The 18861-nt window shown below is 39.7% G+C and overlaps 1 protein-coding gene across 1 annotated transcript in view; it reads left to right on the forward strand.

Annotated features, from left to right (window-relative positions):
- The window catches only part of LOC125225300 (kinesin-like protein KIF21A), a 112328-nt gene that overhangs the window by 71920 nt on the left and 21547 nt on the right, over window positions 1–18861 (forward strand). Inside the window, 15 exon segments of the mRNA XM_048128943.1 lie at window positions 4421–4663; window positions 7361–7673; window positions 8433–8591; window positions 9074–9276; window positions 10633–10869; window positions 11672–11833; window positions 13031–13165; window positions 13391–13478; window positions 14248–14442; window positions 14922–15121; window positions 16120–16191; window positions 16450–16530; window positions 16983–17070; window positions 17546–17763; window positions 18383–18547. Coding sequence (XP_047984900.1) covers window positions 4421–4663; window positions 7361–7673; window positions 8433–8591; window positions 9074–9276; window positions 10633–10869; window positions 11672–11833; window positions 13031–13165; window positions 13391–13478; window positions 14248–14442; window positions 14922–15121; window positions 16120–16191; window positions 16450–16530; window positions 16983–17070; window positions 17546–17763; window positions 18383–18547 — 2559 coding nt within the window.

The following is an 18861-nucleotide window of genomic DNA, read 5'->3' on the forward strand; positions in this document are numbered from 1 at the left end:
TGACTTCTAGGCGGAATTGAAAAGCAAAAACGGTAACAGGCATTCTGTACTCGTTGTACAAGACGACGTGTTTTGTCTTGTAGACGTGGACCATACACTATGTCTCCGTAATTCAGCTTAGACAGAACCAGTGATTCACATAAAATCTTACGTACTTATTGTAACGTAACAATAAGAATATTACAAAAATCTTCACACTTGTAATTATTATCTCCCATTACTTCACAGTACGTATTCGCAACAGTTTACATAACACAGTTTACCTCGGACCGTTAAGATTCGCAGATGACATCAGAACAAACAGAACGTGCGCACGAGTTGATTCCTTGTCCACCTGTCGGCCGCAAGTGATAAGCGGCAAACAAATGTATGCTCTTGGTAATATTTGCTGCTTATAAACAGAATATATGTAGTACTTTACGATACATGTGCGAAAAACAGGAAGTACAAAACGAGTGGCGATAAATTATAACACGAATTACGAATTTCCTTTTCGCACGTGTATCGTACGACGTTTTTCAGTACAGATGACCCTCTGAAGTTTCGACTTGAATTAGGAATGAAACACTAGTGCGGGCAAAAAGCACCATCTGTACCTACTGAAAAAGATACATAAGCAAGTAAAAGTTAACAAGGCTCCTAGGCCTCCTACTGTAAAAGACCCGAATCGAACCAATGCAATGCCGAAATGTTCACGGCAGATTTGATTAGATCATTCGGCTACTGAAGCTACTGTATTAAATCTTAAAAAAGTATTTTCATAAAAATATTACATGAAACTATACACAGATTGCCAGAAAAATATGAATATCTTGTCATTTCTTGAAGAAACAGGTATTATTAGGTACGAAACGCATATATTATTCTTTGTTGCATATGCCCACAGGCAACAGCGAGCGAGGAGGTTCGTCAACGTTTGCTGAAGTATAATAACTTATTTGTTGCATAAATATTTTGCCAAGCTACGTAAATACTAATTTATACCAACTTAACATAGTCGCTTTGAGTTTATGACTTGGACCAATCCTAAGATGATATAACGACATACCGTACAGAGGCATCTAAGTTGCTAGTAAACATATTAAAAATGTATTGATTTATGTCGAGGCCTTGTTACTTAATAATTAAAAACAGAACTTCCGTTTATAAATAGGTATCTAATTGGGTAATTTATTCTTCTATTCCCTATTAGTTGTCACAAATCAATATCGGGGCCCCAATCCAACGAACATAATGTTGTCTTTTAGAAGTCTGTAATTATATAGTTCCGAATAATCCAAAAATAATCATTTCGTAATGTTTGTTCTTTGACGATTAAAAAAGTTTGTTCTAATTTATTTTCTGTCACAAGCGTTTCTTAAGCACCACTATTTATTAATCTGTGACATGAGTAAGGAGTTTCAAATATTTCGGGAAGTAGGTAATTACTACTAAGTTACTGTAATTTGAATAGTTTTAACTGACAGTTTCATTTAGGAAAACGTGCCTACATTCCTAAACTACAACGGTATTTGCGTCGATCCGTCAGATAAAATGCTTACCTTTATCAAAGACATATATAACTCCGTATAGACCGATGGTCTAAGAAAAAAACGTACATCAGTACCATACAGAAAAAGGTACGGTGACCTAGATGGCATTACACCTTTGGGGTACGCTCAGCTAGATGGCGCTAATATTAATATTTGACATTTTAACACATATCAAGCTAAGAATATGGCCAAATTGTCATAACAGAGGTTCAAAAGTTTTAAGCCTGTGTCAAGAGGTGGCAGTCTATGCACTGTGATTACACATTTTACTTCGACAGTAACTCTTTATAATACTCTATCCTCTTTGCCTTTATCCAAGTATATATTTGCGCATTGCGACCTTATTTCCTATCAAACTTATTATTTCAAATACTGGTGATTGTCAAACCTTTATTCAATTTATATAAATCAATACCTAGTACTTGGTAGCGCATTCGCTCAATGGCATTCCATCGTTGTACACTATTATTTTTAGCAGTCTTTATAATTCTTATATCGCAGTCATAAGGTTTGTAAATAGTCTGGCTAGTCTATAATAGACTAGCTATGATAGATTGTCTGCTACTCGACGATACTTCATCAAAGATTCAAGCACTCGACTCTTCAATTTCGCCCGGCCTTGTGCCGCTTGGACATGTTTGTATGGAGACGATAATATGATCGGCAAACTACAACCTTCCGCAATAATTATGTTGATAGACGTACTTAGAGGCCACACAAGCATGCTCATTAGACAAATGGCTAATATTTGAGATTTGTTTTTGGTAAACTTAACTTTTAAGCCAAATAATGCTTCAAAGTCAGAAACACATATTTATTTTTGAAATTAAGCATGAGATTACAGTGTGTAAATGTCACAAATAACGCTTCACTGATCATCCAATTAACTTATTCTCATTTTTTCAAATCTGCGCCCGTTTTGAACTTTTTGAGCGAATAATTACTTACAAAATGTAAAACATATCTACCCATAAAATGTTTCTAAAATGCCTGAATTTGTAATATTTGCATGTAGCCTGCTATATGACATGTGTCTCGCTTACAATGAATAAAAAAGGCTGATCCAGACATCTGGCATTCTCTTAAAAGAGAAAGTAAGACTCTCTAGGTGCTAAATCCTCCCAAACAATGGTCTCTTAAAACTTAAGTAGCCAATCGATGCACCGACGCAGTAACCTCGTACAGAGGTAAATATAAAGCCCCATTGACATTTAGTCGTGTCGTAATGCAGACTTTCCCTGCACGACTATGGGAGTCACGAGGTGTCGTCACACACGGTCATATCATATATTTAGTCCTTTGTCGGTATCGGGTAACTGGGAGAGCTCACGAGGACTTTCGAAAATTTACAGTTTGTGGGAAAATCGACAGCTCTGACATTATTGCAAACGCGATGGTTACTTCGGAGTAGCACAATCTCTAAGTTCGTTTTCACATCATCCGATCCGATATCGGATGTAGGACCGATATCCCATAAATTACAGGCGCCATCTTGGATTTTTTCCATTGAAATCCTTCGCGACATCGGACATCGGATCGGATAGTGTGAAAACGGACTAAAGGTTAAATAGAAACAATTCTGCCAAGGTTTAAAAAAATCTTGGAATATTAAACATCGCCTACTGAAACTCCCTATGAATCCGATGGCAGTCCGAAAGCAGCCATACTCAAAGTGTGCTCCGCGGATCCATAGAGCTCCGCAAAGCCTCTCTGGGGACTCCGTGTAAACTTTGGTTACCTGACATGCAACTTAAACACTCTTCCATAAAACCAAATATTCACCAATTGATAAAAAATGTCTCATGTAATACCTCACATCAGAATATAATGATTAGAGTTTACTATTATGATTACCTACTTATTAAAATAAAGACTGCAATAAACTATTCTTTTTGTTTATTTAATTTAGGGGTTCCATCAGATATTTTGCTTTCTAAACGGGTTCCATGGGAAAATAAGTTTGAGAACCGCTGCACTAAAGGAATGAGATCGTAAAATAATAAACTGTAGCAGTTCTCCGACATATTGATTTTTGTAAAGAAGTTCACGTAACAGGTTTTTTTTATTTCTTGGAGTATACTATGGCCGATCATTATACGAGCATGTATTGGAAAACTTAGATCTGTTAGGACAGATTCAGGCTTCCGTGGATGTCCTAGAAATACTGAGATACAGTAGTGAGTTCATTACTTTAATTTATAACAAAGAAGATGGGTTTAAAAATGGAATCCTCACAAAATCTTAGAACGCGCGGGTGAGTCACTAAACGCCATAGAAAGCGAGCGCGGTTGTGCTCCGTGACCGTGGCACCCCTCTGACGTCATTTGACGTGGTCTAATTGTTATATAGCTTGTGGTCATTCACCTACCTGTGGAGTGCTTCTAAATATGTTGTAGTTTATTATTAGCTTAAGAAAAACTATTTTAAAATGAAACAAAGAGGTGTTTTATGGAACATTTTCTCATTGCCTCGGCCAAACATAGGGCGTTTTGATAGCGTTAGCATTAGCAGAGCTGAATGCGGACGGTTAAAGAACTATAAGGTCAGGCGCTTTTGCATAGAAGCAAATTCGAACCTCACCTGTTTATTTAATTTTTACCTATCACACTAAAATTGACCCACAGGACACGGAGAACCAACCAACAATATGTTCTCTTCAAAAGGGTACCCAACACCCAACCGTCCGACCCTTGCTTTCTGTCCACACATAATACATCTAACATTAGAAAAAGGTTTAGCGAACTCGACACCATACGTACATATCTCCAGAGAAATCTGGAGACACGAAAGAGGAATTCTTCTAAATATTGCTTTTTCCTTTTCGTATAACGCAGATCACTGTATATCGGGCTTAAAAACCACCTTTAACCAATTCTATTCTTTCACAGACTGGATCCGGCAAGACCTACACAATGGGCAGCGGCTGGGAAGGCGAGGACAGCGCCGAAGACCGAAAAGGCATCATACCGCGAGCCATCAGGGAGTTGTTCGCTGGCGCCGAAGCCAGGGCGGAATCGGCGAGAGAACAAGGGCAGCTACCGCCAGAGTTCTCAGTTCAGGCTCAGTTCATAGAGCTGTACAATGAAGACATTGTGGACCTACTCGACCCTGCTAAGGATCCTTATGCTAAGGTAACTATACAATCCCTACATGGTAGTAACTAGAAAGATGAAAGCTAAAGGAACTATTAAGGAACTCTTCGCTGGTGCGGAGGCTAGGACAGAATCAGCGAGAGAACAGGGCCAATTCCCACCGGAGTTCTCTGTTCAAGCTCAGTTTATAGAACTGTACAATTAAGATATTGTGGACCTACTCGACCCTGCTAAGGATCCTTATGCTAAGGTAGGTCCTCATTCTCACACGGTAGTAACTGGGACGACGCAAACCAAAAGGATTTAAACAACGAGTCATCAGGGAAATATCGTATAGTGCAGAGTTAGTAAATGAACAAGGAGTACTCCGAACCGTCGAAACACATGAAGGTTGATATTGAGATTCTTTATTGAGCGTTATACCTTTGACGGTTAAATGGCGCAGTTTTCGAAGACGACCAAACGAAACGTGGCAAAATCGACATAGAAGCCCTAAAAATGTGTCACTTAATTCCATTTTACTAGAGTGATCCTTGACCACCGAAATAAGTAACAAAAGTGACTTTGTTTAATTAACAATAATGCAAAAAATATTTTTTTTTACTCTGTTTTTTGATTTTTGTGACTCAAAAAGGCAATGAAAACGGCCACTTAGCTAAAAAATATGTTATATAAATCATTTAGCTACATTACTAAGCTATCTGTTGCTTTTAAAATTTCTACAATCGGATAATAAATAAGCAAACTACAAGCACATACCTGTAGGCGGGGAGTACCGCTTGACACGCGTTCCCATACATTCGGCGTCTACCAAATTACACCTCGCGCAAAATTCGTTTCAAGCAGATATACCTCTAATCTTATTCATCGTAACCTATCAATATTGGTATCATTTGAAAGTACAATTAAAGTTCTTTAAGAAACAATATCAACCATTTTCTTAAAATCAATAATCGCCAGTCTACGGTGATTACAAAGAAAAAAAGCGGGGATGCAATTTGACTGGTTCCCTGGGTTTGATACCCTAGACGAGTTTAAAAGGGGAGGTAAAGGTGACAAATATGGGTTGTTCTCAGTCCTGAAAGCTACACAGAGGGCCAGGGAAGAAAAACTAGGGTTTAAGTTTAGTTTTAAGTTATTTTTTTCTTTTATTTGTTGATTTTATTGTGTTTAATTTTTTTGTAATTTTATCAAGAATACATGCTGGTTTCTTTTTGTGAAAATGCCCTTTTTTATGAGTAAATCGATGAATTTCATGGCATTTTCCGATAGAGACTAAAATTAACTTTCAAATAAGGCCACATAGTCATACTTTTACTTATATAATATTAAGGGTAATAGCCCCGGCGGAGTAGTGCAAGCGGGACAGCAGTGTAGCAATCCATAGACCTGACTTCACTGGTTTTTCAGTGCCACACAGTCTTACGAGGTGCCCTGCGCGCCCTGCTCTCTAATATGTGGGTCAATACTGCTTCAACGCAAACGATTGAGATGTGTGATTTTTTTGACACTGAGTGTATTTGCAGGAGCTGCATGTACTTAACAAGTGTACCCCAACAACTATTTCATATTTATAACGCATTATTAATAATAAATATGCTCTTAATGTTATCTTGACTTCTGTCGAATAATTATGTTCTGAGAAAAGTGGCTAAAAGTAATGATTATAATTACTAAAACATTATAGGTAACTTCATTTTAGTGATTTAATATGTATAACGACCGAAGTCTAATCGTCTTGATTTTAAGATTACTTTTTAATACCTACTGGGTCAAAAAACCGCACCTCTAAGTCGTTTGAGTTCAAACGGTATTACCCTTAATATTATATGAGTAAAAGTATGTATATGTGGCCTTATTTGAAAGTTAATTTTATTCTCTATCGGAAAATGCCATGAAATTCATCACATTTTTCATAAAAAAGTGAATTTTCAGCAAAAGAAACCAACGTGTATCCTTGATAAAATTACAAAAAAAATTAAACAATAAAATCAACAAATAAAAGAAAAAATAACTTAAAACTAAACTTAAACCCTAGTTTTTTCTCCCTGACCCTCTGTGTAGCTCGAGATGTCAGATATTGCAATATTTTGATTCATATCAATGTGTTGTTGAAACATCTTTTACTCAATTAATTGATACATCAGAACCCTGATCACGCCTCGTCGTAATCAAATCAGATAAGTGATCTCCCAACAAGTCCGATTGGCCAACAATCTCCTTTTACGTTCGCAATAACATTTACATACGATTGCTGAATGAATTTGCTCGATGAATGAGGCGATTTTATCGTAAATGAATCGTAACCAGTTTTATTGTACTGTAACTTTTGTAAAGACAGGTTGTTTTGACACTTTGAACATTTATGATGGTATGCATGTTGTTGGGTACATTGCATTATTGGAGTGTTAACGAAGTACTTAAATGAAAGAACTTTGCAAAAAATCGTTTCGGTAACTTTTTTTAAATATTTGTAAATAGATAATAAACCAAAATCAAGTGACGAAGCCCTGACTTTCAGTGGCGGACCAGTACCATTTACTCACTGGTCAGATTCATCTAGTCTTCCTAGAATAGTAGATTCGTTTAGTCGAGACTCGAAAATAGTTCAGCTGGAATGTCTTAGTAAAAATGTTCTCCCGAACATTTTCATTTTATTATGAAACCAAACGGAGATCATTTTTAAAAGCGCAAAAGTCTAGTTCTAAAGAAATTCACATCAGTTTCTTCTTGCAGGGCGGCCTCCGAATAACAGAAGACGGTTGCGGCGGCGTGAAAGTCGTCGGCGCATCCATGCGCGCCGTCCGCTGCGTCAAAGAGGCTCTGGCCGCCCTCCGCGCAGGCGCGCTCGCTCGCACCACCGCCGCCACCAACATGAACTCGTCGTCGTCTCGCTCGCACGCTGTCTTCACACTACTGATGAGACAGAGACGACTAGCAGCCGATCAGGAGAGAGACGCGGAGGCGGAGGCGCCTGAGCAGTATGAGACGCTAACTGCTAAGTTCCATTTTGTGGATCTGGCGGGATCGGAGAGATTGAAAAGGACAGGTAACAAAATCAAGTGCTATTTATTATTTAGCCTCCCCAAATGATGACTTCTTCTTTCTTCAGATATGGGGTCCGCTCTTACGAAAACGATTAAGCATCGTCTGATCTTCCTAAGTCTGGTCCGGTTTCCTCGTGATGTTTTCCTTCATTGAGAAGCAACTGGCAAATATCAAATGATATTCTGTAAACACTACATATAAGTTCCGAAAAACTCATTGGTTTGAACCTTGTGACCTCCGGATTGAATGTTGCTCGCTTTTATCGCTAGACCATCATTACTCATCCACTAAATTATGACATAACCTAACCACAAAATTAAAATTTTGAAAAAACCCCCGACTGCGACATAGTAGACCGATTTTCATGAAACATGGCTAAGAACACTCCCGACTAACTCAGCTTTCAGACAAAAAAAAACTAAATCTAAATCGGTTCATCCGTTCGGAAGCTACGATGCCACAGACAGACACACACACAGACAAACAGACAGACAGACAGACAGACAGACAGACAGACACGTCAAACTTATAACACCCCTTCGTTTTTGCGTCGGGGGTTAAAAACTGAAAGGAAATGCTTTCCCCTGGTAGATTACAGATGCTGGAAAAAAACGGATGAGTGAAGTAAACTCAGTGTAGTACCACTATAATACCCACGAATATAAAATTAACTATTCCTGTTCAAAATCAGGTTTAGTAGGTACATTACTTCTTAACAATTATTACATAATTGAATATGTTGTATTATTTCTGTTTTCAGGAGCAACAGGCGAGCGCGCCAAAGAAGGCATCTCAATCAACTGCGGCCTGCTCGCTTTAGGGAATGTGATCTCTGCGCTAGGAGACAGATCTAGAAAAGTCATGCATGTTCCCTACCGGGACTCTAAACTTACTAGGCTACTGCAGGACTCACTGGGAGGTAAATATTACCTGATTTCTTACGTAACAGGGTGCATTTTCATTCACATGTCTCGTACCAGAACCATGCCGAAAATTTTAAATTTGTTCAAGGTGAAAACGACCTTCTTACATTTCAAGGCCATTGTAACACAATGTCGTTGAGAGTTTACTCTTTTCCCAACACAGAATCATCTTCGTTTGTAAATCATAACGAAATGTCATACAATACTATGTATGTACAATATCGAAACTCACTTATTTACTATAACTGACTTGATTATGTATAAGGTTCATGTTTAAATTGTTTAATTATAAGAAGAATTTTAAATAAATCATCAACGAATATAGCACAATGAAGTATTAAACCTAATGTATCTATAGACGTCAACAACTCACTAATTGATTAGTTTAATAAAATCATACACATGTTCTTAGTTCATAAGGTTTTCTAACACAATTTATATTTCGAGAAATAAATGAAATGAAATTATCTGTTTACAGGAAATAGCAACACTGTAATGATAGCCTGCGTATCGCCAAGCGATCGCGACTTCATGGAAACCCTCAACACGCTCAAATACGCAAACAGGGCGCGAAACATCAAGAACAGATGCGTCGTCAACCAAGATCTTACTTCTAGAACCATCAACCAATTACGACATGAGGTGGCTAGGCTGCAGTTAGAACTGGCTGAATACAAACAGGTAAGAAAAATAATCAAGCTGTGAAGTTGACTACATTGACCGGTAGATGGCACTGATCTGCGTGGCGTTTTAGCTGAATCGCGCTAACGATGTGTCGACGTAGAATCTATAAATAGCGTCGTGGAACCGATCGACAATAGTTTTAAAGATGTCAACCAAGATCTTACTTCTAAAACCATCAACCATTTAAGACATGAAGTAGGCTTGTGCCGTTTCGTTCGTTGATCGGAGCGCTCCGATCTCGTTCAATCGCTCCCATGAACTAGTTCGCTCTTTTAGGTCTTTCGCTCATTTAGTTCAGCCAGACCAGCGACCACTGCGGTCGGAAAGATCAGAACGAATGGGACTGAATAGTGTCAAAATTATACGAATAGTCCACAGATAGTAACATTCCGGGCCGAAAGGTTGTAAGTAACCGAAGTTTAATATGAAAACTTGACTTTTTTTGTTGCTCTGCTAAGTAGCTCTCGCTCTCGGTCGGCGCAATCACACATTCGTTCTCGATCCAAACCGCTCGCGCTCGCTGATCCTATACTGAACTAAATGAGCAAAGACCGATTCTCAGACCACGAAAAGATTCAGTTCATTTCGGTCATTGATGGGATTTTATTCCTAACAGTTCATAGTTCGTGAACGACACAAGCCTAACATGAAGTATGAAGTGGCTAGGTTGTAGGCTACAGGTAGAACTGGCTGAATTGGATTGCATATAAACAGGTATAAAATTAGGCTTGTGCCGTTTCGTTCGTTGATCGGAGCGCTCCGATCTCGTTCAATCGCTTCCACGAACTAGTTCGCTCTTTTAGGTCTTTTGCTCATTTAGTTCAGCCAGACCAGCGACCACTGCGGTCAGAAAATTCAGAACGAATGGGACCGAATAGTGTCAAAATGATACGAATAGTCTACGAAAGGTTGTAAGTAACCGAAGTTTAATATGAAAACTTGACTTTTTTTGTTGCTCTGCTAAGTAGCTCTCGCTCTCGGTCGGCGCAGTCACACATTCGTTTTCGATCCAAACCGCTCGCGCTCGCCGATCCTATACTGAACTAAATGAGCAAAGACCGATTCACAGACCACGGAAAGATTCAGTTCATTTCGGTCATTGATGGGATTTTATTCCTAACAGTTCATAGTTCGTGAACGACACAAGCCTATATAAAATAAAAGCAAGCGGTGAAATTGACTTGACTTGCGGTGAAACTTTCATTAGAGCTTTCGGTACGCGGTAGTATTTGTTGTCCAGTTCTTTACTTTGCACTGACTAATGAAAATTCCATACGTTTTCAGAAAATGTACTTCTTGTTGTTCCCAATATCAATAAAAATGTACAAGGTAAATTCAGTTATCTTCTTCCAGGGTAAACGTATCATATCAGAAAATGGCGAAGAAGGCTGGAGTGACGTCGCACAAGAAAACGCTATACTAACCGGCGAAGTGGAATCCCTCCGACGAAGAGTCAAAGCCATGCAAGGAACCATAGACCAGCTTTCTGCGAGGAACAGTGAGCTGGTTGCTGAGAAGGCTCTTGGGAACTGGGGACCGAAGGATGGGAGCCCGGAGGCTGCTGATTGTTCGTTGACTGCTTTAGTTCAGGTATGTTGTATATAGAACATAGTTAAAGGTATGTAGGGAACCATAGACCAGCTTTCTGCGAGGAACAGTGAGCTAGTTGCTGAGAAGGCTCTTGGGAACTGGGGACCGAAGGATGGGAGCCCTGAGGCTGATGATTGTTCGTTGACTGCTTTAGTTCAGGTATGTTGTATATAGAATATAGTTAAAGATATGTAGGGAACCATAGACCATCTTTCAGCGAGGGACAGTGAGCTGGTTGCTGAGAAGGCTCTTGGGAACTGGGGACCGAAGGATGGAAGCACTGAGGCTGCTGATTCTACACTTACTGCTTTAGTTCAAGTATTTTTGCTATGCAGGATTAAAAGAGCATATTTAACCCTTTATGAGGCACTGATCTCAAAAGAGAACACTCTGTATGATTATGTTTTTGGATTTTTTTCCTGTACAGAATTTTTTGAACTGCGATGAGGTTTGAATTCACGATTTTTTGGAGTCTTGCCCATTAAAGGGTTAATGCCATGCGACCATTTACCAGTTGTCTGTGCGAAACAGTAAACTGGTCGCTGAAAGGGGAACATGTATGTAAACACTTTATTGTACATAAGGGAAGTTAGGACATAGAAATACAGTATAGTTATGGTGTACAAAGGCGAAGTTATCCCTCTTAGGGATCTCGTCCAGTCAACCTTTGAGCGAACATTATAGCTGTCGCAATATATAAGCTAGAAAAAGGCATCTGTCGAATGTACCATGTATGGTGTATGTAGCTAACTGAATTTGACTTTTTATGATCCTGACCTAATTGTACGATTTAATTTGACAGGGCTACGTAGGTGAAATAGAAGAACTTCGCGCTCAACTCATGGAAGCCAACGCTTTATATGAAGGGAGTAGACGGCGAGAAGCGATGGCGGCGCGGACACGACACGAGTCCGTTCACGACCCGTCCTCGATCATCGACGAAGCTAAACGGGAACTATACAAGGTACGTCATTTATGTATATTCTCTAAAAACGTGTTAGTTGTGGAATTCTGAGGTGTTTGAGCATTTCTTTTTTTTGCCTATAAAAAAATTTTGATTGTTTTAGGGAATTTTAGGTCAATTGACGACCGGTCTGGCTCACTCGGTAGTGACCCTGCCTGCTGAGCCGCGGTCCCAGGTTCGAATCCCGGTAAGGGCATTTATTTGTGTGAAGAGCACAGATATTTGTTCCTGAGTCATGGATGTTTTCTATGTATATAAGTATGTATTTATCTATTTAAGTATGTATATCGTCGCTTAGCACCCATAGTACAAGCTTTGCTTAGTTTGGGGCTAAGTTGATCTGTGTAAGGTGTCCCCCAATATTTATTTATTTATTTATTTATTTATTTATTTATTAATTGTACTCAGAATCACGCGTACTTTAAATTTCACTGGGAGACAAAAAGTGTCCCAGAATTTTCATACATTTTTGTTACTTTCCTGTTTTGTTACCCCATACAACATGTACGGAAAATGGTAACAAAATAAGAAAAAATCCTATGGGACAATTTTTTTAACTACTAGGATCGAAAAAGCTAGTAATTCTGAGTAGATATTTCTAATAAATTTGCTATTTGCTATTGCATTTTTTTTTTCAAAAATATCACACTTCATAAAAGTGGCAAAAAAAAGAAACGCTCGTTTCCCTTGCGCTATGATATGGGGTTCTTCGAGAAGCAGGTATTTAGGGTTCTCAAAGGTCGACAGCGCATAAGTGGCTCCCCTGATGTTGCTTATGTCCATGGGCGGCGATGACTGCTTCCCATCAGGCGGCTCGCCTGCTCGTTTGCTGCCTAGTTCATAAAAAAAAGAAAACTTCACTAATAGAAGCCAACGCACTATACAAAGCGAGTCGGCGACTAGAAGCGATGGTGGCAAAAACGAAATGTCAATGGGCTCAAAATCCCTAATTACAAACTTCCACTACAGTAAAACCCCTATGATAAAGTGTGTTGCCATGGCAACCAATACCATTTGACAGTTCGTGGACTATTATATTAGTCAAATATTCCAGTACAAAACGTTCCAGTCGTTCTTCGTTCAAAATCCTGCTGGCTTAGATTCTGCTAATACCTGACACATCACGGTCCTTTATTGACTCGACATGTTGGCCCACTGCTGGTGAAACTCCTCTCACCTTTCTTTTTTTTTTCACAGGAAAAAGAACTCCTAGCCCGCAGCATGGGTGAACTGGAATTCCAACGCAAGCTCAACATGAGCTCAAGCATAACCAGCGCTGGTGACGCCGACGCCGACGTGTCCATCAGTGACGTCGTCGGCGTCCGTGAGCTGATTCAGAGGCTGAAGGCGAGTAAAAATTCCCTACTGAACATGAGCGCTGATGACAGATTATAATGTTTCTATCAGTCGCCTTCCGACCAGGAGTCTGATTCAGAGGCTGAGGAACGGGAGGAGGAAGAAGTCAAAGGTTAGTATAAATTCCCTACTGAACATGAGCTCAAGCATGGTGACGCAGATGCTGCTGTTTCTATCAGTGATGTCGGTGTACACGAGCGGGCTGAAGGCGAGAGCGCTGATGACGAGTCGCCTTCCGATCAGGAGTCTGATTCAGAGGCTGAGGAACGGGAAGAGGAAGAAGTTAAAGGTTAGTAGATAAGTTTATCTCAACACCTTATAACTGTGTTCTATTCAAATAAATTCTTTGGAAATTTTTAATCTTTGAATCAGGTTTATGCTTTACGTCGTAAAGTTTACAAGGATCGGCAGATCGTTTATACATGGTCCTAAAAATTATAGAAGGAAAATATATGGTCCTAAAGTTGAACCCTGTGGTACCCCAGGCTGTAAAGTCAAATCACTATGTTCCAATTATGCCATTTATAACCACTTTCTAGATTCTTTGGTTTAATTATGACTTTACAAGGTTTAGAGCGTCAGTTAACAGACTGCAGTGCATTTGCTTATCTAGAAGCGTATGCTCCACGCAATCAAATGCTTTAGAGAGATCGCAAAATACATCTATAGCATCCAAGCGATTCTTACAGAGACGGAATCATTCGAATGTCCTTTTGTAAAACCTAATTGCTTATTCAGATTACTGATGTGCATGTTACGGAAACTTTCCAAAATAAAGTTCTTGGAAATTTCATGAAAGTTTCACAAGAAATATTGGAAAATTAAATAGAAATAGAAAATTTCAATCTCCATAAAAAATGAGGTAAGTTTCAGAATTTTCCTGTCTTGAAAATTTCATTTCGCAATTTCGGAAAGTTTCCGTCGGCACATCAGTATTTCAAATACACTTAAGTTGAAATGTCCAATATATTTTTTTACGGATAGGTTCGCATTTCGGAAAAATAGTATACAATAACGCTTAATGTTTTATCTAATACAGTTAATACTTTTTTTCACAGCTCAACGTGCGCTCTCCGCCCAGCTAACCGCTCTGAGCGATGATATTGATACCAAAGCGCGCCTCATCGAACAACTAGAGTTGTCTCAACGACGACTGGCAGCCCTGAGGCAGCACTACGAACAACGGCTCGACACACTTCATACGCAGATCAAGGCCACACATGCGGAGAGGGACAAAGTTCTATCTACTCTCAGTAAGTGTCTTGGTTTTACCAAGTTTCAAATAGTCAAAGTGTATCTCGTACAACTAGGGTTGTTGCAACGACGACTAACGGGTTTGGGGCAGCACTGCGAACAACGATTAAATATATTTAGTTTACGACTACCAAACGGTAACAACTACTAGGGAACCTAAGGCATTTTCTCCTCTGATTTTGTAGTAGAATCGGATCTATATAGATATTGTAGATATGAAAGACGTCAGTTGATGCGCGCTGCTATGACTTATTTGATATACAGAACCGCTGTTATTGTGGCAGCTTTCGTTACGCTACGACTAAGTGCTGGAACAACTTTCCACCACCAATCCGTCAGAGCAGTACTGTGTCTTATAATGTGTGACTTACATTCACAATTCCACTATTTATAACGATAACAACAAAAACATAGTTAATCGCAGTATTATGTTAAGAAGTAAACTACTTTAAATAATAAAATATACCATCGTCCACAGCATCCCAAGCATCGCCACCCAGCGAAAAACTCAAGCGAGTAAAGGACGAATACGAGCGACGTCTCAGCGGCATGTCGCGCGAACTGAAACGTCTACAAACCGCGGCTAGAGAACATACGAGGTTGCAACGGTCACAGAGGCAGACGGCTCAGCAGATATTGACGCTGAAGAATGAACTGCACTCTATGAAACGCGATAAGGTATGATCTTCTAAGTGATAATCTGAACGTTGTAAACGCCTATGCGAGTAAAAATTAAACGTGTGATTTACCACAGAGAATTTTGTTTCGTAGTTTGAATTTTGGATTGTGTATTGTGGCTTTGTCATTTTAATTTTCTATATAACCGTGAGCCGAGAGAGATGCATGAAAACTCGCGATCGAAGGTGATGATTTGTCGGATGTTAGTGATCTTTTTTGTCTGTGATCTGAGCAGAAATTGCCTACTATTTTCAGTGACAATTTTCTGAAACGCCGTGAGATTCAAAAATCGGCCCCCTGAGCGGAGGAAGAAATAGGTTTAATAGTTATTTGTTTTACAAGGGGCAAAGTTGTTGTTTAACCGCACGTGCCAGTATTGATACTCGAGCAAGCGAAAGATTCCAATATTGAACCGCAAGCGCAGCGAGTGGTTCAAATAGTGGAATCTTGAGCGTTGCGAGGGTTTCAAGGCACGTAAGTTAAACGAACTTTGCCACCGAGTGAAACACAAAAATTTTCACCACACCAACACGAACAAAATACTGACTTATAAAACATCAAACTAAATCAAATCCATCAATCTATTCAATATTTATGATTCAAAATCATCATTTATAGGTAAATTCTACCAGCCAGCTTAATACATTAACTTAAAATTTGTATGAAATTACTTTGCACTCTTGTGGATAAAATGAAATTTTGCTATCTGCGGGCCGATTTTTGAGTCTTACGCGTTCGAATTCAGAAAATTGTCACTGAAAATAATGAGCAAGTCACCGTTTTCAACCGGTATTTTAGTGACAAAATCCCGTATGCGAGATTCAAAAATCGCCCTCCTGTTTTCGAATAGCAAAGTAAGCCTTTATCAGTTGGTGTGGTGAAAAATTCATTAATCATGTATCTCTCTAAATACTTATTGATTCAATTTTATCCTTACTCTATACTGATGCATTAGTGGTGATTTATAAGAGACATTTATGTCTGTAACTTTGTTACAGGTTAAATTGATTCAACGTATGCGTGAGGAGGCCAAACGACATCAACAGGCCGAAGCGGCAAGAGCTAAAGAGGTAAATATATACTACTAGCTTTTGCCCGCGGCTTCGCTCGCGTTAGAAAGAGACAAATAGTAGCCTATGTCACTCTCCATCCCTTCAACTATCTCCACTTAAAAACTCACCTCGATTCGCCGCTCCGTTTTACCGTGAAGGACGGACAAACAAACAGACACACACACTTTCCCATTTATAATATTAGTATGGATATAAGGAGTGTGTATGTAGATAATATATTAAAACATGCATACATAAATTGGTGACTGTTTACAGGTGGCGCAGCTAAGGAAAGAATCTCGCAAGAATGCCAACATCATTAGGTCACTAGAAGCTGAAACAAAATTAAAAGAACAGGTAAAATAGTTTATGTTTTCGTTACAAATGTGTCATGTGCCGTCAAAAATATTAAACGTGTGCCAAATACAAAAACGTCAGGGAAAGGAAAAGAAAACAGGCACGACCTTGCGCAAGATGGGAAGACGAGATCATAAAAACAGCAGGAAGAAACTGGCTACAAACAGCCCAAATAAGGGAAGACTGGCTAACTTTGGAGGAGGCCTTTACCTGCAGAGCGGTTCTTGCAAAACCAATTAAAATAAAAAAAAATAGTTATATAGTTTTTTAAGTAAAAATTTAGTCACTTGTATGCAAGAAATAAAAGGTTTTTTTATTTTTATTTTATTAAATACAAAAAATATACTGGTCTACACAATGCAGAAGCAGAAGTCAGAATTAGATTTTGAACTCTTTATGTACGAAAAATATTTATGGATCAAAAAATTATTGACAATTGTCTTATTTCGCAGGTATTAAAACGGAAGCAGGAAGAGGTATCATTACTCCGACGGGGACATCGGGATAAGCTCAGCAGCCGAGCAGCGGGAAGACTTCACGGTAAACTTTGAAATCTATTCTAACATCATTTCAAAATTGTTTACTGCCAAAGACGTCAACGCGCATGCATTGTGCGGCCTAAGGCCTGATTTAGACGGCGTGCGAACTCGCATGCGATTTTAGTTACATTGCGGGCTGTTGAGGTTACATATAATTTTGCACAGCCATCAAATACCGCAATGTAATAAAACTCGTATGCGACTCGTACTCGTATTCATGCACAAACCCACTACTTTTCGTAGCAGCTAACGTTACACAACGATGAAGTGCTGGAACAATCTTCCACCGCCAAAACGACAGAGTAGTACTAATTTGTACATTTTCCGTTTCTGGTTCACATTCACAGCAATACAGATTTTTGTCATCTTACGATTTGAAATTGTTCAAAAATCGAAATAAGATGTCATATATTAAATAAAGAGTATAGCAGACTTGCGTAAAGTGTATTCTCCAATAATAAACTCCAATTCCCTAGGTAACCGCGCCCGGACGTCCTACCGCGAGACCTGGTCCCGACTCGAAGCCTGGCTCTCCCGCGCATGCGCCGCGCGCTCCACGCTCGGCGACCTCGAGAGCGCGCTGGAACGGCACCTTAAGCAAAGAGAACGGGCTAATCAGGAAGGAGATGGGCCGCTATTGGAGTACCTGAAGGGGGCTATCGCTGATACGCACCACCAGATTATGCAGATCGAGGTGAGTGGGAAGGACTGAATTTTATTACCATTGACGTCACGACAACTCGAATGGGCCAATCAAGAGGTAGACTGACTTAGAAGACAGTACTTAAAAATACTTGAGGGTTAGGCTGTACCTACTATAAAAATGTAATTAAAAACGAAATGCAGTCAGATTAAATAACGTTATACACAGTTATTAGTCAATATCAGCCTAACCCTCATTTTTATAGTAGGTACACCGCAACGTCAAGCAGAAGTTTAATATTACAAACGAGAGTAAGCTAAATTGCGACCGCTTCACGGAGCGATTTAAAGACTCGAGTTTGCAATATTCTTACGCCCCGAGCTAAATGGTTTTCATAACACTTGCAACAAAAAAAAAATCAAAGAAATGAAAAAAGTATATAACGCTAAGCCTGCATTGCACACTTACTGAGTAAGCGTGAAGAAACCTAAATTGCTCTGTGCACATTTATAACTGGGGGGTTACCATGACGTACTAAAGACGTTCAGTTTAGGTTGAGAGAAAGGGACACAGCTATAGCAGTTACATAGCTCCGTCCCTCTCTCTCAACCTAAACTGAACGGCTTTAGCACGTCATGGTAACCCCGGGGTGTTCATATTATTTTTACAGGAAGAAAACGATGAGAACGAACTCCCGCGCCTACTAGAACAGGTCGACTGCGCCGAAGCGGGCCGCTACGCTCTCTCGCGTTTAGCGGCCTTAGCGCTCCAATACGCCCACGACGCTACCCGTCACCAGCAAGCGTTAGTCGACGCTAGAGCGCAAGTCGCGCAGGCAAGTTCTTTATTCTACTTCATATCTATAGAGAACAAGCCCTACTAGAACAGATCGACTGAGAAGCGGGCCGCTACGCTCTCTCGCGTTTAGCGGCCTTAGCGCTCCAATACGCCCACGACGCTACCCGTCACCAGCAAGCGTTAGCCGACGCTAGGGCGCAAGTTGCACAGGCAAGTTCTTTATTCTACTTCATATCTATAGAGAACAAGACTTACTAGAACAGATCGACTGAGAAGCGGGCCGCTACGCTCTCTCGCGTTTAGCCGCGCAAGTAACGAGAAACGTAAGTTTGTTGAATTGTACCATAGATA

This window comes from Leguminivora glycinivorella, chromosome 4 (assembly GCF_023078275.1).
Source record: "Leguminivora glycinivorella isolate SPB_JAAS2020 chromosome 4, LegGlyc_1.1, whole genome shotgun sequence".
Lineage (NCBI taxonomy): Eukaryota > Metazoa > Arthropoda > Insecta > Lepidoptera > Tortricidae > Leguminivora > Leguminivora glycinivorella.